General features: G+C 69.0%; 1 protein-coding gene across 2 annotated transcripts; it reads left to right on the top strand.

Moving 5' to 3' along the window:
* Positions 1-62: 62 nt before the first annotated feature.
* CEP170B (centrosomal protein 170B) lies at positions 63-24,251 on the top strand. 2 transcript variants are annotated; one of them, XM_070477713.1, is made up of 19 exons: positions 63-209; positions 2,827-2,958; positions 9,586-9,675; positions 10,738-10,818; positions 11,539-11,595; positions 12,713-12,851; positions 13,403-13,507; positions 13,633-14,109; positions 14,357-15,075; positions 15,161-15,331; positions 15,816-15,906; positions 16,033-17,775; positions 19,040-19,178; positions 20,933-21,092; positions 21,261-21,404; positions 21,502-21,590; positions 22,008-22,101; positions 22,254-22,305; positions 22,466-24,251. In XM_070477713.1, exons 2-19 carry the CDS (start codon positions 2,842-2,844, stop codon positions 22,699-22,701), a joined length of 4,704 nt encoding a protein of 1,567 aa, XP_070333814.1. In that variant the 5' UTR covers positions 63-209; positions 2,827-2,841; the 3' UTR covers positions 22,702-24,251. The 2 variants fall into 2 exon arrangements, with proteins under 2 accessions (XP_070333814.1, XP_070333813.1); XM_070477712.1 differs by having other exon boundaries at positions 18,935-19,178.
* The last annotated feature ends 309 nt before the right edge of the window (positions 24,252-24,560 follow it).

Below are 24,560 nucleotides of genomic sequence, written 5' to 3'. Positions count from 1 at the left end.
CGGGGCCGGGGGCGGGCCGGGGCGGGGCGCCCGCGGACGTCAGGGACCCGCCGCCGAGGCCCGGCGCCGCTCCGCCCGTGGGCTCGCCGGGCTGCCGCGAGCGTGCGGGCCGCGCCGGGCATGTCCTAGGCGGCGGCCCCGCCCAGCGCTCGGCCGGCCGGGCGGGAGGGCCGGGGCCGAGCCGGGACGGAGCCGGGGCTGAACCGCAGGTAAGACGCGCCGATCTGCACCCGCGGCGGCCGGGCCTCCCGGCGCGCGCACCTGCGCGCCTCCGGAGCCGCGTGGGCGGCGGGCAGGGGGCCGAGGTGCGGGGTCCAGTGGGCCGGACAAAGGCGCGAGGGTGGGGGCTGTCGACGCACCTGGCCGGGCCGGTCCCCGCCGCCGCGGAGGCGGCTCGGGTCTGCGCCTGACCGGGAGGGGCCGCCGAGGGCGTCTGTGCGGCCTGGAGAGAGGGGTCCCCGCCCAGGCACCGGCTGGGCCCCGGCGGTTCGCGGCGGGCGCTGATTCAGAGACGGCGCCGCCCCCTCCCCCTCCAGGCCCGGCGCTCCCGCCGGCCGCCTCCCGTCCTGGCCTCCTCTCCGCGGTCCCTCCCTCCGCCTTCCTCCTCCTCCTCCCTGTCTCCTCATTTCCCTTCCCCGCCGCCGCCGCCGCCGCCGCCGCCGCCGCCTCTCCGCCGTCGCTGCCTCCTCTCCCGGCCCGGCCCCGGCCTCGGCTTCTGTTCCGTCTGCCCCTTCCAGCCGCCCGCCGCCGCCGCCGCTCCCAGCCCTTCTCAGTCCCTGCCCAGGGCGACTCCTCCTCCCCGCACCCCTGGGCGGGTGGCCCTTCTGGCTGTGGCGGCCGAGGGGACAAGTTTGGGGTGTTTATTATTCTCCCTCCTAGCAACGATGGTCAGCCCAGCTCCGAGCCGGCGCAGGCTGCTGGGGAGCGTCCACTGCTCCAGGCCTGGGCCTTTTTGGGATGGGCTGGCAGTGGCAGGAGCGGCCTGGCTCGGCCACAGCCGCATCTCGGGGCTCTGGGGGTTTGGCCCCCCTTTGCCAGCAGAGGCTGTGGCCTTCTCTGGGTGGGGTCTCCGTTCCCACCTGCTGGTGGGGACCTAGGAGCGGGTGACGGCAGAGGGCGGGAGCTGGGCGGGGTGGGGGCTGGGAAGCACCATGATGGGGCGGGCCTGCCCCTGGAGAGCGCGCTCCCAGGGCTGCGGGGGCTCGGAGGTGCCCACCTGCTCGGCCTCCAGCGCCTGCCCCTCTGGCTGGACCCTGAGGAAGGGCAGGGGTTCCAGGATGGGGGGGCTCTGGCAGGCTAGGGCCATCTTCTGGGTGGATTTTGTCTGTCTTCCCACCTGCTTGCCCGAGGTGGCACGGGGTATGCCATGGATTACATGGTCACTCGGGCCTTCACCGATGGGTGGGGCCTGGTGTTGAGAGCTGGCTCTTAGGAGCCTCAGGCAGAGGTCCGGGTGTGGGCGTTGCAGGGAGGAGGCCTGGGGGTGCTCCCCCAGGGTGCCAGCACCTTCTCTCTCTTCCTGGTTAGTGGCTCAACGCTCACCAAGTCCCCGCCGCACATGGTGAGTCAGGTCAGGGACCTGGGACGTCCAGGGCTGGCCTCACAGGTGTGTGACATGCGCTTGGACCCTGAGCTGGGTGTAGCCGTCTGCTCTTCCTGTCCTGAGCTCCTCCGTGACTTTGGAACAGGCCAGCTGCATTTCATCCCACACTTAGCACCCAGGGTGACAGCATGTCCTAGGCCCTCCAGGGCCTCTGCTCTGCTCCTGGACCAGCCACTGGACTCCCAGGCACGCCTGACCCAGCATCTGGGCCCCGGCCCGTCCCTCTGCCTGAAGCCCAGCCCACGGGGCTCGTGAGCCCGCGTCCCCATCACCCGCCTTGGATGGACCTCTCCCCCGAGCACGGCCACCCGCCCCTGTTTCTCTGTGTCGCTGGCACCTTTGCACAAGCCGCTCGCCTCCTTGGCACCCGCCAACCGGCTGGAAGGAAGCCCCGTGATGCGGGGACGGCGTGCGGCTCCCAGAACCCAGGATGCCGCCTGTGTGTGCGCACGCCCGCTCCAGGAGCGTGGCTCGGGCGCTTGTGGGCGGTGCTCCGAGCGTGTCTGGAAGCTGTGTGCACGCGTGTGTGGCATGGGTGTGTCTGCACACTTGGCGCCCGTGCCCTTGTGCTGGTGTGGGGACACGTCTCTGGGCAACGGGCGTGGGTCCCCCCCACCACATCTGCCCCCAGGACCTCGGGCACTGCAGCACCACCCGCCTCCTGGGCCCTGGAGGGGCTGCCTGCTGCCTTGACCCCCCGGACTGGCCTGGCCTGGGGGGTGTCTGCCAGAGACATTGGTGCCCTCTCATGGCAAGTGTGCTGATGGCTCAGGGCGCTTGCCTCCAGCCTGCAGTGTCCAGCTGCGGGAGGCAGGGCCTCTGGTTCAGAGTCTGTGTCCGGGGCTGCAGACCTGGCCTCATGGGGCCCCTGAGGCTGCTTGCGGAGTCCCCCCGGGAGCAGGTTATGGGAAGTCATGAGGGTCCACGCACAGGCAGTGTGGCAGACGCCCCGCATGCCTGACCCCTGGCACCCAGACAGAGAAGAGGGTACACATGGGCCCAGAGCATCAGGGGGGACCTTAGCCTGGGACGGGGTCCGTGGAGGACAGGCACGGTCCGGGAGGGGCTGGCCTGGAGCCCAGCATTTCCAAAAGCAGCCACAGCGGTGGCACCGTGAAAGTGCTTGAGGCCCAGTAGGCCAGGCCCTGCGTGGGCCTTTGGGGTGCCCAGGGGCCGGGGCCCAGGCCAGCGATGCCTTCTCTGATGACGCCTCCCACCCCCAGGGCCGGACGGGCCTCATGAGCGCCAAGATGAGCGTCACCTCGTGGTTCCTGGTGAGCAGCAGCGGCACCCGCCACCGGCTCCCCCGAGAGCTCATCTTCGTGGGGCGGGACGAGTGTGAGCTCATGCTGCAGGTGAGTGTGGGCACCCGCGCCGGCCGGCGGGGGCGGGGGGCAGGGAGAGCCCGCCCTGCTTCCTGCAGGTCCCCCGCAGAGGAGGCCCTGGGTGTCTCTGCCTGGGCCCTGGGCCCACAGTGGGCCCATGGGTCTTGGGTGGGCTGTGTGCTCAAGGGCAAGGGGCCTGGGCCTCTTCTAACGGGAGGTGCTGATGCCGTGGGACTCTGAAGGCGTCTAGCCCGCCTTTGGAAGGTGCCCGAGGGCGGATCTGTGCACATCCTCTTCACCCGGGGGCCCCAGCTGGGCTGGGAATCAGGGGCCACAGGGCCGGCTCTGACCAGGGGAAGCCCAGTGCCCTGGTGGGGCTGGAGAGGCCTGCAGGGCACTAAGTGCCAGGGTGCCAGGCACTCGGCAGTCAGGAATTTCTGTCTGGCCCCAGTGTGTGCTGCGCTGACCTTGGTTCCCGAGTCTGGCTCCTAGGATCAGGGAGGGGAGGGCGGGGGGCCGGAGACCTGATCCTGCAGGGTCCACAGGGTTCCCCAACACTAATGGTTGTCACTGAGTCGGGCTTCCTGCAGCCCCGAGCCCTCCCCGGCATGGGGCCTGGGCCCCTGTCCCCAAGGCCTCCAAGCTCCACAGGTCCCACCGTGGGACTCTCAGGAGGGACTCTCTGTGGGCTGCACTGCCTGGTCCAACCAGTGGCCCGCTCAGGGCTGGGTGAGACCCTGTTCCCTGTGCTGCCCCCTCACTCCCTGGGTTTCATGAGGCTTGGGGCAGCCAAGGATCCCAGCCCAGTGCGTGTCCACTTGGGCAGCAAGTGCAAGGCCTGTGCATGTCCAGACAGCCTGGCTCCTCTAACGATTTGCCTGCTGCCTTGCTTGTTTGGTCTTTTCAGTATCTCTGATCTAGAGTAGCCTCTCCCTTCTCTGTGCATCTTGCCTTTGGAAGTCACCTTTGGAAGGCTCTGTGCAGGCCTGGGCAGGTGTTTTCTGTAAAGGGCTGGGTACCAGGTTGAGGCCTCGCAGGTCGCATGCCTCCATCACAGCCCCTCGCCTTCGCTGTTGCCGCGAAGCCCTGTGCACAGTCCAGCGGGTGCCAGTCAGACTTTGTGATGTTGAAATGTCAGTTTCACGTTATTTTCACCTGTCCTGAAAGAGTCATTTCGTTTGATTTTTTTTTTGACAGTGTGAAATGGAAAGACTGTTTCTCGGGCCCACATAAAACAAACAGAGGCCGCAGACTGTGCCTCCGGGGATGGCTGATGGTGGTGTCATGTGACATGACCCCTGTTGCCTGTCAGTTGCTGAGAGATCTGAAGGGCTCGCTGCCTTTGGCCCTGACCCCTGGCAGGGGGCTGTGTGTTCCCTGCTGTGACCGAGTGTGTGGCCCACCCGGGGTGGCCCAGGGGGCCTCTCATAGGTGGTGGCACCTGATGGGAGCCTGCAAGGACCTGGGAGTGCTGGGGGGGCCAGTGTGCTGACTCCTCCCTCCCCGGCCCCGGCCCTGTCCCCAGGTCCTCACTCTGCCTGCTGCTTTTCCCCAAGGTTGGAGGAGAGGCTCCCGGTGCAGCGGCGGGCAGGGTACTCAGAGTGAGTCTGGGGTCCGACTCCCAGTTTCTGGGCCAGTTGGTGGTGGAGCCCTGAGCAGGGTGGAGGGCCGGGCCAGCTCCATGCCGGGCCAGCTCCTGGCCTGGATGCACCCTCATTTCTGCCCTTGGCTGCCCTGGGCCGTGTGTCCATCACACAAGGAAACAGCCTCCAGGTGGTCGTGTAGCTGGAGAGTGAAGTGGGAACGCCACCTGTGCCACCCACCGGCCCCTTGCTCAGGACACCCCACACCCTTGTCTCCTGGGCTGTGTGGTCCTGCCAGCCCCCTTCACCCGCGACCCTCTGTGGAACCCCTGCTAGGGAGTTTCTCACCGGCACACCCCCGCCCGACCTCAGGCCCCCACCCCTCACTGCCTGGACTGAGCCCCCCACTGCCCAGCTCGAGTCCCCCCCGTCCCCGGTGCCTGGCCTGAGTCCCCCCTTCTGCGTGACCTGAGTGCCCCCACCCGGATGGGATTCCCTTCAGCTTCTCCCAGGGGCAGCTCCAGGCTCCCCGGCATCCTGGCTCCTGCCTGGCGGCCCTCGTGGCTGCCCCTCGGCCTGGGCTCTGGCACACGAGGCCTCTCCCTAGAGGCCGTCCACACCTACAGCCTCGGTCCCCGTCTCCGCGCATGTGATGCACATGGTGACTCTCGCCGCCCTGTCCCCAGCCCCCTGTGTCCCCAGCTCCTGGGGGTCTCAGAGGCAGCCCGGCCTGCTGCTGCTTAACAGACCCCTTATCCTCTGGCCCGCCAGGTGTCCAGGGCAAACCCCGACCTTCCCTCTCCCACCTCGCGCCTCAGGTGTCCGTGGGTGCCGCCCAGCCTCCAGGCCTCCGTGGGGCCCCGCCTGTCCTCGCTCTATGGTAACCCCATGCCTGTCCCAGCCCTTCCACTTAGCTGCCCTCTCCCGTCCCATCCTCACCCTCTTCCAGCTGTGTGTTCCTGGAGCGCCCAGGCCTGCTCTCTGTGTCTGTTCCCACATTTGTCGCTTGAGGATCACTGGCCCCGTGCTGGAGCCTGGGGTCCCCATGGCAGGGCTGGGCCGGTCACAAACACATGGGAGGAGCCAGATGACCCCCCAGGAGACAGACCGAAGGTGCCGCAGGGGTTGGGACAGGGGGTGTGTGACATGCTGGGAGCCGAGGGGGAGGAGCCTGGGGGTGCTGCTGGAGTGGGGAGTCCTCTCGGGGGATGGAGGAGGCCGTGCGATGAGGGGAAGGCTGGGAGCAGGGGGCTGCCCCGAGGCTGTGCTGCCATCCAGGCAGGGGCCTCGGAGGGGGTACCCGGGTGGGGCGCTGTGTCACGGGGGTGGTGCTGCCTGCCTGGCCTCGCTGCCCCCAGACTCTCCAGCCAGCCGCCCACACACCTCAGGGCATGGCTCCCGGGGCTGAGCCTGGCTCCCCCCTGGGCCTGAGTGAGGATGAGAGCGGGGACCCGGGCCCAGGCCTCCGGCTGTGAGTCCTGCACTTGTGGCCCAGGCTCTGGTGCAGGGCGTGTGTCATTACGTGTGCACACACATGTATGCACGCACAGGCGTGTAGGTGCACATGTGCATGTATGCATGCACACGTGCATGTTGACATGTCTCTGTGTGAGAGAGAGTGTGGCGAGAGGTCCTCTCTGCTTCCACCTGTTCACCCCTTGGGAGGGCTCGTCTGCTCCCATCCTCACCCAGAGACCCGGCCCGGAGCCCCTGCACACACACCCCACAAAGGCAGGCCGTGGGCGCTGCGGCCCAGCTGGGTGGCGCTGGGTATGAGCTGGCAGCAGGGTGTGCCCACAGCCCAGGGTTTTGGCCACTGCTGGATTCCAGGCGGGGCTTCCACCCATGGAGGGCGTCAGGCACGAATTTTGGAAGCCCGTCTTTACTCCGTTTTAAAGGGAGTACAATTAGGTCCCCTCCCAAAGGTCCCTGTGTCTGGAACTTCTCTAGTCTATTTCGCATGTGACCCACCCGCTCCACTTGCCACGCCCCCTGCTTTGAGTCCTCTTAACTCTGAAGGCCCAGGCCCTCTCCCCATCGCCTGTGAGTGGCTGGCCTTGGTGGGGGTGGGGTTGCCTCTGGCCTGGGGCATCGGCCCGAGGCGGAGGGGTTCTGGATGTGGGGCCCCTCCTTGCCTGGGCCCAGGGGGTCCTGGGGGTCCCCGCAGTCTGGGGAGGGGCTTTGGCAGGGACTGTGCCTGGAGTGGAGGGGGCCTGGGAACTGGAAGGGGCAGCCCAAGCTCTGGATGCAAATGAGGGGGGCTGTGCCAAGTCTCGGGAGCCAGGAGATGGGCAGGGCGGGTCATTCTTGTCGGGAGAGGGAAGGTGGGCCGAGGGAGGGGGTGGTCCTGGGCAGAGGACCCAGGCCCAGAGTGGGCAGGGCACCTCCAGAGCCTGCATAGTGGTCTGGCTGGCAGGCAGGGAGGGGAACGTTCAGGGAGGGTTGTGGCTTTCAGGGAGTCCAGGAAAATTCAACAGACGAGTCAGGGTCAGGTGGGGGGCTGTGGGAAGGGATGCGGGTGGGCTGACTGGGGTGCTGACCCGGAAGGTGGGGGCCTGGGGGCGTGGCCGGAGCAGCTGGGGGTCTTGGTTGGCGGCAGTCCCGAGGGAGGCTTCAGGGCCAGGTGGCAAGGAGGAGGAACTGGGTTTGGCCAGGCTGGGATTGACCCACCCAGAAGGCAGCCGGGGAGTGGAGGTGGGGGTCTGAAGCTTGGAGAGGGAAGAGAGGTGCGCAGGTCAGAAAGGTGGGTCTAGAAGCCCCTCTAGGGGCCACACCTCGGCAAAGGTGGCGGCCGAGCCTGAGGGGCAGTGTGCTCTCTTGCCGCCCACCCCTTGGGCCTCAGGCCGGGCAGAGCCCCCCAGGTCCCATCACGTTCCAGTGTGCAGCCTCCAGCAGCCTCTCCCGAGGCCCACGGTGCTGGGAGGCCTGATGCCCGGCTAGGTGGAGGGCACCGTCCAGCCCCCAGTGGCATCCAGGTGTTGGGCAGCTGGCTGGACATGGAGAGTGTGTGGGAGGAGGTGAGCCCCAGTCCTCCCAGCTGCCCTCTGGACTCCAAGGAGTACCTGACCCGTGGGGCCTCCCACGAGGGCAGTGGCCTGCCTAGGAGAGGACGGGCAAGCCTGAGCAACTTGGAGGCCTGGAGGCCTGGAGGAGGGGGCGGGGTCCCCCGTGTGCCCACCGCCCCCCCCCCACCCGGGCCAGGCCATGGCAGGGGCAGCCTCGGGGCCCAGTGGGGAGTCTAGTGGGGGAGCTGGTGCCTGTGTTCAGGCACAGGCCGCGTCCAGGGTGGCCAGGAGCTGTCTAGCTGCGAGTGCCAACTCTGACTGAGAAAGTTAGGGCCAGGGCAGAGACCAGGCTGGGGGTGCAGGGCAGTAGGTGTCAAGGTCAGACTCAGCTCACCTGAGACTTGTTACTTGGGGAGGCAGAGCCACCTGCCCCAGCGCTGCCCGTCTGAGCCCGGGGAAGCTCGATGGTCTTCCCTGGGAAGCATCCAGGTCGGGGCTGGGGCTCTGCGGCAGGTGGCTCTGTGTCAGGGAGGCCCCGGCTGGCCCCACGGACTCTGCACTGCCCTTGAAACCACCCCTGCAGCCCCACTCCCTCCAGGGGCCCGAGGGTCTGTGGCGGGATGAGGTGGGGGCCCAGCAGCCCACTCCGGGGCCCCCACCATAGCAGTGTCGTTGTGCCCCGACCGGCCAGCGCCAGCCTCAGCATCCAGGACAGGCCCAGGGCTGTGGCCCCCGCGAGCCCACCCGCTGGGTTCTCCTTTCCAGGTCCTGCCTCGGTGCCTTGGCCAGGCTGTGTGGCCTTGGGTGCAGGCAGGGCTGGGCCGGAGCCCACGTCCGCCTCTCCCTTGCCTGCGCTTGTCTCCGGGTGAGGGAGGAGGCCCGGCCCTGGGAGCTCCCATCCTGGAGGCGGGTGCTGGAGCCTCCGCTGGAAGCTGGTTGTTTCTGCATGATGCTGGAGGGGCTGGGTGGGCAGAGCCTCAGAGAGGAAGTAGCTCCCCGTGGCGGTCGCTGGCGGGACAGCGCTGGCAGGGAAGGGCACTGGGCCCTCACCTGTGAGACCTGAGAAGCCCAGAGGGTGGTGACACGGGGGCTCAGGTGCTGGGCCGCCCTCCCCAGGGCCAGGCGGTCCTGTCCCGGGTGGCACGTGGGCCCCACGAGTGTGCTCTTGACGTAGGGCGTCTCGTGGGCACTCCTGGAGGGCTGAGTGGCAGTGCCCCTTGGCGGCCGGTCCTGCCGGTCACTCCTGAGGCTCGTCCTCGGAGGGATACAGCTGCCCCTGGACCCGAGGGGTGGGTCCTCCTTACTGAGGTGTGGCCGCGGAGTGGGCGGTGATGCTCTGTGCCGAGACGGCCAGCCCCTTGGCTGGGCAGGGCGGTCTGTGCTGGCGCTTCCTGACCGAGCAGAACGTGACCCTGTGACCTCGTCCCTGCCTCTGTCGCCCGGGGTGGAGAGACTGCAGCTTGGCCATGTGAGGGAGCTGGTGGCCAGGGCGGAGGGACCTGGGCGGCAGGATGCGCACTCAGCGTGTGCGAGCCCGGTGTACGCCAGCGGACGTGCGCGTGCATGTGTGTGCGCGTCCCCCACTCTGAGCGGTGTGTGCTGCGGGATTGGCTGGGTGGGTGGGGGCTCCCCTGAGCCCCCTAGCCCCGCTTTGATCCTGCTTCTGGGCTCTGGTCCTCCCCCGTGCCCCGCCCTTGAGAGTGAACAGCCTGTCCTGGAGCATTGGAGGGTGTCCATCCTTCCCACGCTCCCCCGGGAGCAGTGGCGGGGAGGGCAGTGGGCGCTGGCCTGCTGGTGCCCACTGGTCACAGAGGGAGGGCCCAGAGTGGCAGGTGGGGCGGGAGGAACCCGAGGCTCCTTGGTGCTGGGTGGGCTGACTGGGTCCGGCCCGCATGGGCTTTCTTGGGGGAGCAGTCCCCCAGAGACGTGACTGAGACCTTTGTGCTGGAGGCCCCAGGCCTGGTCGGGGAGTGATCTGGTCGGGGCGGGTGGATGCGGGGCCACCTGTGGGGCCACTTCCCCTGGGTCCCCTTCCCGGGAGGCCACCTGAGGGCCTCCGTTCTTTCCAGTCCCGCAGCGTGGACAAGCAGCATGCTGTCATCAACTACGACCAGGACAGGGACGAACACTGGGTGAAGGACCTGGGCAGCCTCAATGGGGTGAGTGCGGGGCTTCTGTGCTGGCCACGCCCCTCCCACAGGCCCCACCCACACCCGGCCCCGCCCCTCACACCCGGCCCCGCCCCCTCACCTTGGCCCCGCCCCTGTCCCACCCCCATGCCCGCATTCTCCAGGACCTCCTGCCCTGGCGGCCTCCTTGGGAAGGCTCCCTCTGGGCAGGGCCCCTAGGAGGAGGGGCTGCCTTCTGGGAGGAGGGGAGTCAGGCTCTCAGGAGGGCTGGGGAGGTTCGGGGACCTCCTGCAGGCTGGAAAATGGGCTCCTAAGATGGATGGATGCTGGGTGTCCCGTCCTAGGGGCATATGTGAGCTCTTCTGTGAGTTGGGAGTGGCAGGTCCAGAGAGGTGACCAAGAGGACGTTCCTGGCTGCAGGAGCAAGTGAGGGGGTGGGCAGAGACCGGCAGGGAGGGCAGGAGGGGCCCTCTGCAGGGCTCGGTGTCTGTCTGGGTGTCTTGTTCCTTCTCTTTGGTTCCCTGCCCTGGAGGCTGTTTCAGTGAGAAAGCAGACCACCAGCCTCCCTCCAGCCAAGGAGGACCCTGCCCCACCCCCAAGCCATGAAGTCTGGCTCCCTCCATCCTGAGCTGGGGGTCCCACAGCACCCTCAGGCCCACCCTGCCTCCACCAGTTGCTGAGTACCACCCACCCCGTCCCCCTCTGAATGCCCCTAGCCGGGGGTCTCGGTCTCTGCTGGAGTCTGCCCCCTGAGACCCCTCTTCCCTCAGCCCCCCAGTCAGATGAGCCATCCCAGCCCGAAGGGGCCTGCACAACCTGAGCAGCCTTGTACAGGGCCACCCCGCAGGTCTGGGGGCCACCACCCAAGGGCCTTGGGCGCCGGGGCTGGCAGGAGGCCATGTGTGTCTGTTTCACAAGGGTGTCACGGTCCCTGGGTGCTGGGTGGGCCCCACGCCTTGGCCCCTCTTCCAGCCATCTGACCTGTCGTCCCTTTGGGGCGTGGCGCTGGTGTGCCCTTCCGAGCAGCACAGAAGGGCCAGGTGTTTCACGGCCCCACGTGCCCTGGCTCAGCGCCCCATTGCCTCCCTGCAGACATTCGTGAATGACGTGCGCATCCCAGACCAAAGATACGTCACGCTGAAGCTCAATGACGTCATCCGGTTCGGCTACGATATCCTTTCGGGTGCTCACCCTCCTCCCCACCCCCTCCATCCCCACAGCTACCGTTGCCCTGTTATCCTGGAAGCAGGTGGGAGCCCCTTGGTCCCAGCCAGGACCCCAGGGGGTTAGAGGCAGGACGGTGAACCTGGGGCGGGGCTCTGGCCTGGCCATGGGCACCTCTGTCCACTCGCCAGCCCACCAGTGTATGCTCACACAGGCCTGAGGAATGAGACAGCTTTCCTGGGACCCAGAGTCTGGTGTTGCTGGGGGACCCCAGGAGTGACTTTCTGTGCTGAGAACGCGGGGGGTGGGGCCGTGCCTCTCCTTAATTGGGCAGCCGGGGACCCGTACGCCTAGGAGGAGTGCAGCCCGTCCCCTGACCCCCATCCTCGGTGCCCCCACTGAGCCCTCCCCACTGGTGGAGCCTTGGGAGCCCGGGGCTGAGGGTAGTCTGGGATGGGAGCCGGAGCTGGATGCGTGTGGCCTGCCCTCCGGAGGCCCGTGGGCTCCTGGGCTGTGCGTGGGGTGGAGGGGGGCGTCCCTGTAGCCCTCAGGCACGTGGTTGCGATGACCGGGGCCAGCACAGCCCGCAGGCGGCCCCTGCAGTGTGGGCATGTGCCCGGGATGGCCCGCCGGCATCCACCCTCATCCATCTTGCTGGGAGTAGAGGATGCCGTCCGTGGGCCCGGCCGGTCCCAGCTGCTGCCCGTGCTCCTTAACGCGCTGTCACATCCCAACATGTACGTGCTGGAGCGCGTGCAGCACCGCGTCCCGGAGGAGGCGCTCAGGGTAATTGCGGCGCGGCCAGGCCCCGCCCCTGGCCCCCCCTTCCCGCTGCTCGTAGCCCAGGCCTCTTGGCTGCCCCGCCTGGCCGCGGTGCTGTGAGTCAGCCCGGTCTGGCCTGTTCCGCCGGATGGCCTGGTCTGGCCAGCGGGGAGATAGCCACCCCCCAGCCACAGATGGGAGGGCGTGGCTGGAGCCTGAGAGGAGGTTTCTGGGCCCAGCAGGACGGGGGTGGGGGGGGGTGGGGTCGGGAAGAGGACCCACCCTCCTGGCCTCTCGGGCACCAGGAGGACCCTCCTCCTGGGTGGGGGTAGGCAGGGAGGGGTAGCCAGAGGCCAGCAGGGGGCAGCCTTGGGGAAGGTCCTGGGTGGGGGCGCCCTCCGGCACACTTCCGTCTGCTGGGGCTGGGGGGGCGGGTCACAGCAGGTGGAGCCCCCACTTTCCCCTTGCTCAGCTGTGCGGGCGTCAAGGAGCGGACTCAGGGGACCCTGTGCACAGCTTCACCCAGGAGCCCCAAGATAGGACTGAGGGGAGATTCACTCCCATTTTCCAAAGGAACTGTGGGCAGTGCAAGGAGAGTGGGTGGCCTGGCCAGAGGCCCATGACCGGTGAGGAGCAGGGGCCCAGTGAGCCCTGCTCCGACCACCACGGAGCTCAGCTGGAGGTGGGGGGATGAGGCACGCAGGCACGACCAGGCGCGTGTATACACACCCACACGCACGGGCATGGGGCAGGCACTGCTCTCCACCTCCCACGGCTCCTGGGGGCTGACCCCACCCGTCTCTCGAGGGGCCTGTGGGTGGTGGTCCCCCTGTGACGGCTGCTTCCCACTCCCTCCTGGAAGCTTGTGGACCCCCAGCGTCGAGCTGTGTGGCCCAGGGCAGGTCTTAGGTGTCTGCCCGACAAGGGTAGTGAGGGAAACCGCATTCTCTGTGGGGCCGGGCCAGGCAGGGCGGGGCCATCCTGGGGTGGGGGTGGGAGGTCCCTGGGGGGCGGGGCTGTCCTGGGGGAGGGTGTCCTTGGGGGAGGGGCTGTCCTCAGGGGGCGGGGCTGTCCTGGGGGGTGTCCTCGGGGGGCGGGGCGGGCTCACCGGCCCGCCCTTCACCCCCGCTGCTGCCCACAGCATGAGAAGTACACGAGCCAGCTGCAGGTGAGCGTCAAGACCCCCGCACCCAAGAGGCCTGAGGCTGTGCCCGAACAGGCGCCCTACTGCGAGGCCTCGACCCCCAGGCCAGAGCGGGGGGACCGGAGACCAGGCCCAGGTAGGACGGCGGGTGCTGCCAGGCAGGGGCAGGGCGGGGCGCAGCACCCAGGCCCTGACCCCTCACCAGAGGCTGGCCTTTGACCCCCACCCCCGACGACCCCGCCCGTGTGTGCCTGCCTTCCTGGGCCCCCATAGGCACGCCTGTCCACTCAGTCCTGTCGACACTCCCTGTGCCCCCCGGGCGGTCCAGTCAGACTTAAGGGGCCCTCAGCTCCCGGCTCACTCATCTGTGGCCAGAGCCAGAGCAGGGCCTGGGAGAGGCGCCAGCCCTGGGCAGGCCTGATGGCTGGTCCATCGGGCAGAGGGCCGGGACCGGGTACAGGCCTCCCCTGGAACAGCCGCTCCGCAGAAGGCTGTCTCCGCCACCATTGGTGCAGAAACGGGGCTCGGGATGGTTGGCAGCTGGCAAGGGTCCGGGCAGCTGCAGGTCGGAGCTGGGAGGCAATGGCAGGGCCTTGCGCAGACCCCAGCATCTTCCCCAGCTGCGGGTCTCCCTTCCTGTTGGAGATGGGGCCGCGTAACCCAGGGTCAAACTCTCTCCCTCCGCAGAGGCGGCCACCTACCGCACCCCTCTGTACGGGCAGCCCTCCTGGTGGGGAGAGGATGACGGGGGCGCCCTGCCCGAGGATCGGCGCCAGGACGAGCCCTGCCCGGGTGAGCCCTGGGGGGCGGCCTGGGCCCGGGGTGCCTTCTAGGCTGTGGGGTGAAGCCAGGGGGGGGGGGGGTGGGGGAGCTGACGGTGCTCCTGTGGTCCTGAGCCCGCGTCCCTCCCGCCCCAGAGCGGCCCAAGGACCTGGCTCAGCAGGACGGCGATCTCACGGGGACGCCGGCCGGCTTCCGGGCCCCCTCCGAGCCTCAGGTCTACTCCTTCCGGCGGGAACCCAGCTACTTCGAGATCCCCACCAAGGAGGTGCCCCCACCGCGGCCCCCGGAGGCGCCGGCGCAGGAGGCGCCCACGAGGGAGGCGGAGCCCGGCGGGGGCGGGGCGGCCCCCGTGCAGAGCCACGCCTGCTTCACCATCGAGTTCGACGACTGCAGCCCGGGCAAGCTGAAGATCAAGGACCACGTGACCAAGTTCCTGCGCCAGCGGCGGCCCCCAGGCAAGGAGGCCGCGCCCGCGGAGGTGGTCTCCGCCGAGACCAAGGTGGCCGACTGGCTGGTGCAGAACGACCCGAGCCTGCTGCCCCGAGCCGGCCCCGGCGACGACCGGCACAGCACCAAGAGTGACCTGCCGGTGCACGCGCGCACCCTGAAGGGTGAGCGCGCGGCCGCTTGCCCGGCCGCCTGGCCTCGTCCTCCGCGATGCGTCTGCGTGTTCCGGGAGCTGCCTGCCCGGGGCGGGGCCCTCCCGCGTTTGCTTGCTGCCCCTCTGGACCGCGTGTACCGGGTTTCCGGGGTGGGTAGGGGCGGGGGGCGCCGTGTTCCGCTTCTGGGACCGCTGGGGTCCTGTGTTCCTTACGCTCCATCTCACCCGCTGGATAACCCCCCCCCTCCCCCGCGCAGGCCACAAGCACGAGGACGGCACCCAGAGCGACTCCGAGGACCCCCTGTCCAAGGTGGCCGGGGCTCCCGGGGTCCCCGCGGAGGCCGGCGGGGACCAGGCGCGGCTGCAGAGGCAGATCAAGCGGGACCCTCAGGAGCTGCTGCACAACCAGCAGGCCTTCGTCATCGAGTTCTTCGACGAGGACACGCCCCGGAAGAAGCGCTCCCAGTCCTTCACGCACACGCCCCCCGGGGACCCCAGGCTCGACCGGCGCCGTGGCCCCGGGCCGGGCGACAGGGACCGCCCGGCCGCCCCCGCCCCGGCCCGGGGGACTGGCAGCGGTTCCGGGCCGCAGCGGGCCGGCTCGCTCAAGCGGGAGAAGACGGAGGAGCGGCTGGGCGGCCCCTCGCCGGCCGCCCGGGCCCCCGCCCGCCCCTTCGGCAGCGTGGGGCGCCGCTCCCGCTTGGCCCAGGACTTCGCGGCCCAGTGTCTGCGGGACAGCTCCCCGGCAGCCCGGCCAGGCCCTGAGAAAGCGCCCCCCACGCTGCCCGCCCCCCTGACGCCCCGTGGGGCAAGCCCCGCGGCCCCCTCACCTCCGCCGCCCCCGCCCGCCGACCCCCAGGTGGCGAAGGCCCGAAAGCAGGAGGAGGACGACAGCCTCAGCGATGCAGGGACCTACACCATCGAGACGGAGGCGCAGGACCAGGAGGTGGAGGAGGCCCGCAAGATGATTGACCAGGTGCTGCGCAGGGGGCGGGGCGGGGCGGGGGGAGGGGGCCGGCCTGGGCACAGGCTCTGACCGGGGCGCCTGTCCCTCCTGGCAGGTCTTTGGGGTCCTTGAGTCTCCTGAACTCTCCAGAGCGTCCTCGGCCACCTTCCGCCCAGTCATCAGAGGGGACAGAGATGAGCTTGGAGACGGGGTGGCCCAGCGAATGGCCCTGCTGCAGGAGTTTGCCTCCCGGCCCGCGGTCGTGACCCCCCAGGTGGAGCTGCAGGTGTGGGGCTGAGCCCAGACGCTGCCCGGGGAGGAACTGGGCCGGGAGCTGGCAGCACCTGGCCAAGGTCCCGGGCGCTGGGTCCGGGTCCTGGTCTTGGTCCTGCCCAAGCGGCGGGCTCCAGGCCCCAGGGCCCACCTGGGCTGAGAGGTCCAGGCCTGGGACCCTGAGTCAAGTTGGGTGCCTGGGTTCGTGTGCCCCCAGGGCAGGGCTTGGCTGAGTCTAAGGGACATGGCAGAGCCTACCTGCTGACCACTGGGCCACTGGACCAGATTGAGATGCGGGTGGTCAGGTCAGGGTCCTATGAGCCAGGCGGGGCCACAGGGGGCCTCTCCACTGCTTCTCAGGGGGAACAGGGGGCAGGCACGGGGAAGGTGTGGGAGCCGGGTGTCAGGCTGGGCTGCTTCACCCCGCGCTGCCCCCGGACCTCCTTGTGGTGCTCCAGCCTCTCACCGCCTCACGCCCTTCTGCCCTCCCCTCCTAGGGCCTCCCGGTACCAGGTTCCCCCGGGGGTCAGAAGTGGGTGTCCCGCTGGGCCAGCCTGGCCGACAGCTACTCAGACCCAGGCCTGTCAGGTAAGTGGCTGCAGTGTTGCAGCGGCGACGGGTGTGCACGCATTGCTGCCGGAGGAGGGCCAGCTCCCTATGTGCTCAGGGGGCCTGTGGGCAGCGTTTGCTCCAGTTGGCCCCTTGTCTCCACAGAGGACGGCCCCGGGTGCAGAGCCGCGGAGCTGGAGGGGATCCCGCCAGTGCGGCCGCGGCGGCTGCTCCCGCAGCTGCCCAGCGAAAGGGCAGACAGCCCTGCCGGACCCGAGGCAGCCAGGAAGAGCGGTCCCGGGCCGCCAGAAGTGGACGGCGAACAGGCCGGCCTCCTCTTGGGTCAGGAGGACCTGGAGCCCGACAGCCTCAGTGACGCCAGTGGCTCAGATGGCGGGCGGGGCCCCGAGCCCGGCGGGGGCCCCCAGGAGGAAAGACGCAGGAGCCCCCAGGAGGGGCCAGTGTGGACCAGGGGCCGGCGCTCCCCAAGGGGTCCCGGGGAGCCAGCCCCCACCTCTTTCTTCATCGGCGACCCGAGTGCGGAGGTGGCCCTCCCCAGGAAGGCCCCTGCGGCTCCGGGGCAGGTGGAGGGCCCAGGGCGGGCCCAGCCCAGCGCCCCCACCCCTGCCCCTGCCCGTGACGGCACGTACGTCAGCGCCAGCGGGAGGATGGTCATCCAGCTGCAGACAACGGGGAAGCCCCCAGAGCTCGAGGGCCCTGCCCCAACCCCCCCAAAGGAGGCCTTGGCATTCGTCCGGCAGGAGAGCTTCACCAAGGAGCCGGCCAGCGGCCCCGCGGCACCCGGCCAGCTGCCCCAGATCCCCAGCCACCCGCTCCTGCAGGATCTGGTCGCGGCCCGGGCCGCACGCATGGACCTTCACTCTCAGGACACCCACCTGATCTTAAAGGAGACTGAGACAGCGCTGGCTGCCTTGGAGGCCCGGCTGCTCTCCAAGTCCCTGGAGGAGCCGGAGGGGGAGGTGGGCAGTGCCCCTGGGCCGCCAGAGGACTCCCTATCCGGGGACTCTGATGTGGACACGGCCAGCACCGTCAGCCTGCTCAGCGGCAAGAACGGGCCCAGCCCAACCAGCTCCCAGCCTGCGGGGCTGCAGAGGGAGAAGCCGCCATCCCCAGCAGCTGCGCAGGACCTGGGGGGCGTCGGCCTGAGCAGCGCCCGTGAGCGGCTCTCGGAGAAGCAGCGTCGCCCGCTGGGCCCGGTGGACGCGGGCCGCGGAGAGCCAGCAAAACGCCTGGCTGCACGGCGTGGCCACGGCCCCCGGGGGTCCCTGGACTGGCCCGACGAGGACCGCGGCTCCAGCCTCGCACACCCACCCGGCACTGACATGGTCACTTCTGACCACGAGACCCCTGGGACCACGGGCGCAGCTCGGCCGGGGACACGCCGGAAACCCATGGCCCCTCCGCCACCGACTGCCACTGCCCGAGAGGAGCAAGGCCGAGGCCCAACCAGCGTCCAGAAGGCGCAGCAGGCGCTGACCCGCTCCAACAGCCTGTCCACCCCGCGGGCCACACGGGCCTCCCGGCTGAGGCGGGCCCGGCTGGGGGACGCCTCGGACACGGAGGCAGCAGACGGCGAACGGGGGCCCCCGGCCAACCCGGAGCCCACGGGGCGGCTGGCGGCCGAGCAAGCCAAGAAGCTGTCCCGCCTGGACATCCTGGCCATGCCCCGGAAGCGGGCTGGCTCCTTCACAGGGCCCAGCGACTCGGAGGCGGCCCCTGCCCGCGCTGGCTTCTCGGGCCGCAGCGTCGAGCTGTATTGCCCTGGACGCAAGCCCACCATGATGGCCGAGGCTCGGCCCACTGCCAGGAAGGCCACCAGCGCCGCTGCGGTCCCTCGCCAGCCCTTCAGCAGGGCCCGCCCGGGAAGCGCCCGATACTCGTCACCCAGTAAGTGCCGGGAGCGGGTGGGTGGTCCCGAGCTTGGTCAGCATGGGCAGTATGTCTGCAGCTTCCTGTGTGGCAGCCTGGCCGCAGGTGTCAGGCCCAGTGCTGGCCCTGGAGGAGCCCCCTTCCCATCAGCAGATGTGTGGGCCCCCAGCGGGGTGTGCAGAGCGGTGGGCCTCCCACCACCCCCAGGCCTGGCCGTTCTGCACATGCGGGAAGCCCTGCCCGTGTCCTGGGTGGAGGGGCCTGCAGGCAGAGGGCCAGGTCCGCCCACTCCCTCCTGGGGTCCGGACCCCACAGGTGCAGCGGGGAGGGCTGGCCGCTGTGACCCCAGTGCTGGCCTCCTGCCGGGGTGGATCCCCGTCCGCAGGGGCTGACCATCCTGAGTGAACCGCTTGGAGGCGTTGGCTCTGCTATTTCCTCACTGCCCGGCCCTGGCCCTGCGGGTACCCGTCTGTGGACTTAGAGCCCCTCCTTGCCTGCGGGTCTGCTGGGGGCCGAGGCGGCGGTGGCTGGTCGGGGGTGAGGGGTGAGAGACCAGTTGAGGGTGCTGAGGTTCTGGTGGGGCCAGGATGGCTGCGGGCTGGGGGCCACACCTGCTTGCCACCCCCTCCCCCGGTCCTGTGCATGTTCGCGGCTGCCTCGGGGGCTCCGTGCCGGGGTGGCCGAGGAGGGGGTGCTCCGACCTGGTATCTGTAAGGGGGGTCTGTGGCAGCTGAGCTTGGGATCTGACCAGGGGCTGTGTGAGGCCACCAGCGCGGACTAGCCCAGGGCCAAGGCTGATCTACCTGGAGAGGTTCACCCTCACCTAGGGTGTCTGTGGGCAGCACTTCTCTGCCGCCGAGGACCCTGGTTCCCATCCGATGGGCACAGAGCTACCCCCCAGACAGAATGCAGCCCACGCCCAGTGCTGACCAGCCGCCAGCCCGGGCTGCTCTGCGAGGGCCCGCGGACACACCCAGCTGCCCGTCCAGGCACATGCCTCTGAGCCGGCGTGGATCTGCTGGCGCTTTAGCCAAAGGGCTCCTGGGTGCAGGGGTGCCAGCTGCAGCTCAACTCACCCTGCTGCTCCGGGCCCTCGCCCGGAGCCCTGGGGGCGCCCGTGGGTGCTGAATGCTCCTCTGTTCTGTTCTTGCTTCTGGAACCAACTCACTCACCCGAGACACGCGTCGCCGGCAACAGGGCTCCGATTGCACGTCCACTTCCGAGGAGGAGTATGGCTCCCACCACGGCTCCCCCAAACACACACGCTCCCATGCCTCAACAGCCACGCAGACCCCACGGGCTGGCGGCTCCGGCCGGGCGCGACCCCGGGCCCCTGGCCTCCGGGACACGGATGACGAGGATGAAGAGCCTGATCCCTATGGTTTCATTGTGCAGACGGCTGAGATTGCGGAGATTGCCAGGTGAGGGGTGCCTCTCCTTGGGATCTGGCTGGGGGTTCAGTTCCTAAAAGGGTTCAGAAATGCCGGTCGCGTGGATGGGTAGCTGGGAGTCAGGTGGGTGGATGATGGATGGATGGATGATGGATGTTTAGATGGATGGATGATGGTTGGGTGGACAGGTGAATTGATGGAGGGTTAATAGTTGGGTGGTTGGATGGATGGATGGGTGGTGGGTGGTTGGATGATGGTTGGGTGGTGGATGGTTGGATGGGTGATAGGTGGTTGGATGAATGGATTGGGGGTGGGTGGTTGGATGGATGGATGGGTGGTGGGTGGTTGGATGGATGGTGGATAGTTGGTTGGATGGGTGGCGGGTGGATGGATGGATGGCTGGATGGGTGATGGGTGGTTGGATGATGGTTGGGTGGTGGGTGGTTGGATGAATGGATTGGGGGTGGGTGGTGGGTGGTTGGATGATGGTTGGGTGGTGGGTGGTTGGATGGGTGGATGGGTGGGTGGGTGGATGGATGGATGGATGGATGGTGGGTGGTGGGTGGTTGGATGAATGGATGCAGATCTGCCCATAAGAGTGTGGGGAGGAACCTCGGGCACAAGGAAGGTCTCCACAAACTCTTTATCAAAGGTGAGTGCCTTCGTGCAGTCGTTCAGTGGAGGGTGCCTCCCGGTCAGGCGCTGAGCGGATGCTGCAGCGGCAGTGGGGAGAGACTAGCCTGGCCGGGCAGCGGTCAGTGCTGTGCCGGCCGTGAGGAGGGGCCAGGTGAACGGCTGGGCTGATGAGTGGCACATTTGGTGCCCAGGATGCTCAGCTTGGCCAGGGAGGCACGTGACCGGGCAGGCACCTCCGAGGACAGTGGCCCACGTGGGGGTGGAAGCCCAGCGTCGTCAGCATGGAGACGGCGACCCAGGCTGTGGGCGGCGTGAGGTCATGAAGAGAGGGCTGGGGACATCATGCTCAGGACGCCTACAGGGCAGTTGGAGGCCAGCTGCCTGCACAATGATGCGGGCAGGAGCTGGTGGGGCCGGCCCAGAGGACAGGGCGTGGCGTCCTGGAGGGGAGCCGCCCCGGGTGAGGAAACGGAGTGGAGGCTGGAGGAGAGAGGACGGGAAGTGGGAGCCCCGTGGGGGCTCCCTGCGTGCGCGAGCCCAAATGCACCAATGTGTGGGGCGCTGGAGGCGCAGGAGGCCAAGGGGAGGCGGGCGGGGTGCAGGGGCGCGGGTCACGGGGGTGCAGGGGGCACGTCTGTGTGCAGCTCTAGCCCCGGGGCTTTGCGAGAGGCCCGGGGCAGGGAGCTGGCCCCCAGCAGTCCCCCGGCATTTCCCTCCTCAGGGCAGAGGGGACGAGGAGCCTCGGCTGGCCCCAGGGGCTGTGGCTTGGCCCTGTTGTCATATGGGGAGGTCCCTGGCCTCTCTGGGCTGGCCTGACCCTGACCCTTGTCGGTGACCCCGCCTCTCTGTCCCGTGGAGCAGGGCCTGTGTGGCCCCGATGGCCACAGGGAGGGGGGATGTGGCCGGGGCCTGGGGGTGCCTCTGCCCACCTCTCCCCAAGGCGCCCAGCAGAACCTGTCCCTCTGTCACTGCTACTGCGGGAGGCTCTGTGCCCCCTGCCCCTCACCTAGCGGCCGCCTACTGGCAGGACCTCCTGCCCCTGCCTGGGGGATCATGTCCCCCCTGGCTCCTGTCCCCAGCATCCCCCCCAACAGGGCTGGGCCTGGGAGGAGCCTGCAGGGACCCATCTTCTCTCCTGCCGGCTGCAGGCTGAGCCAGACGCTGGTGAAGGACGTGGCCACCCTGGCCCGTGAGATCCACGACGTGGCTGGCGACGGTGACTCCCCAGGCTCCCCAGGGCCCGCCCGCAGCCCCTCCCTCAACAACGTGCCCAGCACCCCTGCCTCTACCATCTCTGCCCGCGAGGAGGTGAGCCTGGCCCTTGGCGGCCCCTTCCACGCCCCTCCTAGGCGGGGCTCGGGGGTCGTGGCAGGGAGCCCTCGGCGGAGGCCGGGGACCCCGAGCCACTGGTGCTGTGGCCTGCTCCGCCCGCAGCGCGGTGGGCGTGGGCCACACCCCTGCTCCCCTCCTCTGTAGCTGGTGCAGCGCATCCCCGAGGCCAGCCTCAACTTCCAGAAGGTGCCACCCGGCTCCCTGGGGCCTCGGGACCTGGACCAGAACATGAATGACCGTGGCGAGGATGCCCTGGCCAACAAGACACGGCCCCGGAACCGCGAGGAGGCAGGCGCTCCTCCCCCCCTGGGGAGTCCCCTTGGGGCGTGGCGGGGCAGGGCTCCCTGGGTGAGCGGGCGCCGTGCTGAAGCCTGGGTCCCCGCAGGTGATTTTCGATAATCTCATGCTGAACCCAGTGTCCCAGCTGTCCCAGGCCATCCGCGAGAACACAGAGCACCTCGCCGAGAAGATGAAGTGAGTCGTCCTGCGGTCCCCCCCCCCCCCCCCCCCCGGGGAGGGGCCAGGGAGCCACCGCTGCTTGCTGGACGCCCAGCCTGGGCCCCGGACACGGGTACAGACGCACCTGTGAGCCAGGACCATGCCGGGCGTCTGCAGACACAGGCCCGTGCTCTGGCAAGCAGACCCGTGGTCTGGGGGCAGGGCCCCCAAGCGGCCTGCCCCGCCCTCCTCCCAGCCTTCCCCACGTCAGGCGCAGAAACGGGACGCTGGTGCCACCAGCCTGGGTCCTGCTCTGGGTCTCAGTTTCCCCTTGTGCCTGGTGGGGGATGACGAGGGCCTCCCCGTGGCTGGCGGGGTGGCCTGGGAGGGTCCGTGTGGGGCCCCATGGTCACTGTCCTCTGCCTGCTCCCGCCCCAACTCCTCTGGGGACAGGATCCTCTTCCAGAACTCAGGGCGAGCGTGGGAGGACTTGGAGGCCAGGATCAACGCTGAGAACGAGGTGCCCATCCTGAAGACATCCAACAAGGTGAGGGCCCCCCGCCCCCAACCTGCTCGGCTCCGGGGAGACCCGGGGAAGTCACCGAAGCCGGGACCCCGGCTCCTCGCCCACCTCGGTCCCTGGGGAAGGGTGAGGCTGGGCAGTCCTGCTGTACTTCCTCCTTGTTCGTCCGCCTCTAGGAGATCAGCTCCATCCTCAAGGAGCTCAGGCGCGTGCAGAAGCAGCTGGAAGGTGAGTGAGGCCCTGATCTGGGGGGGCAAGGGGAGGGCTGCCGGGGGCCTTGGCGGGGCCTGACCCACAGTCACTGCTGACTGGCTGGAAGGACCCCTGGAGGGTGGGCGCGGGCAGCAGGGCCGGGCCTCCGAGCAGCCTGACGCTCCCACCCCCTCAGTTATCAATGCCATCGTGGACCCCAGTGGGAACCTGGACCTGCTGACCGGAAACCGCGGCCCCGTGGGCTCGGCCCAGCTCGGGCGAGGCCGGCCAGCCGCCCAGGGCCTGTGCTCGCCCTCCTCGGCCCTGCCACCCCGGAGCTTCCCACAGCGGACGAGCTGCGGGACCCCTGGCCTCCCTGAGACCCCCTTCCGCCCTGACTTCCTTCCGGACGCCGAGAGGTTCCTGATCTAGGCAGCAGGGCGTCCCCCACCCACTCCACCCGCTGCCGCGGCCTCTTCCAGCTCGGACAGGTCACTGCAAAGACCCTTACACGTGCCATAACCCCGTGGGTGCCCAGGCCCCCTCCTCAGCTCCCGCACCGCCCCGCCCGCCCTGCCGGCCTCCTGGCCCAGCCCCCGCTGCGGCCGCCGCCAAGGGCCAGCGCCCCTCCATCCCCATCGTCGTGTCTTCAGCTTTGAGGAGTCGTTGAGCCCATTGCAGCCGCACCCCTCCCCGCCTGGAAGGGTCCCGGCCCCGTCGTGGGCTGGGGGACGCCCGCTTCCTGCCAGTTCCTCTGTGCTGGCTGGGACCAGCTGGAGAGGAGGGGCTGGGCAGTGTGGGCTTTCAGTGCCAAATGCAGGGCCAGGGGTGGGTGTGCCCCGAGATGCCCCAGGCCTCGGGGCGGGCAGAGTGCGGGCCAGGCTGGGCAGGGGTGCAGCCCGCGGGGACGTTTGGGGCGGGGACCCCACTGCTGTGAGCCTTTGGTGCCAACACAACTGCCAAACTCAGCGTGTGGGCCAGGCGGCCACGCACACAGACGCACATGCCAGGAGCACGTCCGCACTCACGGCAGGCCCAGGCTCGGCCAGGGAGGATGGCAGGCCCTGTCCCCGGCTCCCGGGGTCCAGGTGAGCCACCAGGTGAGGGGAGCAGCTGACCAAAGCAGCCAGAACCCCGGGCTTCCAGAAGCTCCCTGGACTGCGCGCCCTCCCCCGTCCTCTGGACGCTGCGGGCATTAAGGGGGTGCCCCTCAGGCCTCCGTGCACCAGGGGTTGGGGGGTGGGGGCATGGGGGCAGCACCCCCAGGAACAGTTCATTTCTCAGGATCCTTTCAGCTGGGAATGAGCCAGGCAGCAGAGCGCAGCCCCTCCTTCCCAGGCGGGGCTGGTGTGTCTGGAGCCTCTAAGCCAAAGAGTCTGTTGGCTGTGGTGGGTGGGCATGCGGCCGGCCCGCCTGGACCATCCTGGGGTGGGGGTGCGCCCCGCCTGGTGTCTGCACTAATGTCGATGGCGAGCGGGGGTGGGGGCGCCGGGGCTGGGTCCCCGAGGCCAGTGGGTGCGGGTCTGGGCTGCGGGGGGCGATGCCTGTCTGTGTTTCTGTCCCACTGACATGGTACCCAGGCCCTGCGCCCCTCCCCGATGTTTACGTGTGTGAGTGCGGCGGGGCCCCCGCCCGGCCCCGCCACGAGCCTGCTGCGTCCGCACGGAGGAGGTGCTAGTCCCGGGGCCCCCTCCCTCCCCGCATGCCCACACGGCTGTCCCCCCAGAAGCGAGCAGTGGCCGTCCACCCCCCCCCCCCCCCCGTGGTGATCACTGCACAACGTTTCTATTCACGAATCCACGCTCCGCTCCCCTCCAGCCTTCACCCTGGGATCCATAACTTATTTGTCTGGCTTCTCGGAGGCGCCTCTGTGCGTTTGTCCTCAGGTGGTCTCATGGATGTCTTTCAAAAAATGGTTATTTTATATGATTTGTCATGGAATATGTTCTAATAAATCATTCTTCTATCATGTGGCAACAGGCCGCTGTCTGTCACCGTGGACTCATTTCTCCAGCGGTGGTGTTTGGGGAGGGAGGGGGCCCCCTGCAACCAGGAGGTTCATGCTGGGGTCTCCCTTCCTGGTCTGCTGCTGCTGCGAAGTTGCTTCGGTCGTGTCCGACTCTGTGCGACCCCATAGACGGCAGCCCACCAGACTCCCCCGTCCCTGGGATTCTCCAGGCAAGAACACTGGAGTGGGTTGCCATTTACTTCTCCCTTCCTGGTCTGGAAAAGCTGTTTCAACCTCCAAGTCAGGCGCACTGCAGGACAGACGCTGCCACCAGAGGGCGACC

This window comes from Odocoileus virginianus, chromosome 16, assembly GCF_023699985.2.
Source record: "Odocoileus virginianus isolate 20LAN1187 ecotype Illinois chromosome 16, Ovbor_1.2, whole genome shotgun sequence".
NCBI classification, from domain to species: domain Eukaryota; kingdom Metazoa; phylum Chordata; class Mammalia; order Artiodactyla; family Cervidae; genus Odocoileus; species Odocoileus virginianus.
The sequence above is the reverse complement of the archived record's forward strand: the minus strand, read 5'-3'. Positions and strand labels throughout refer to the sequence as shown.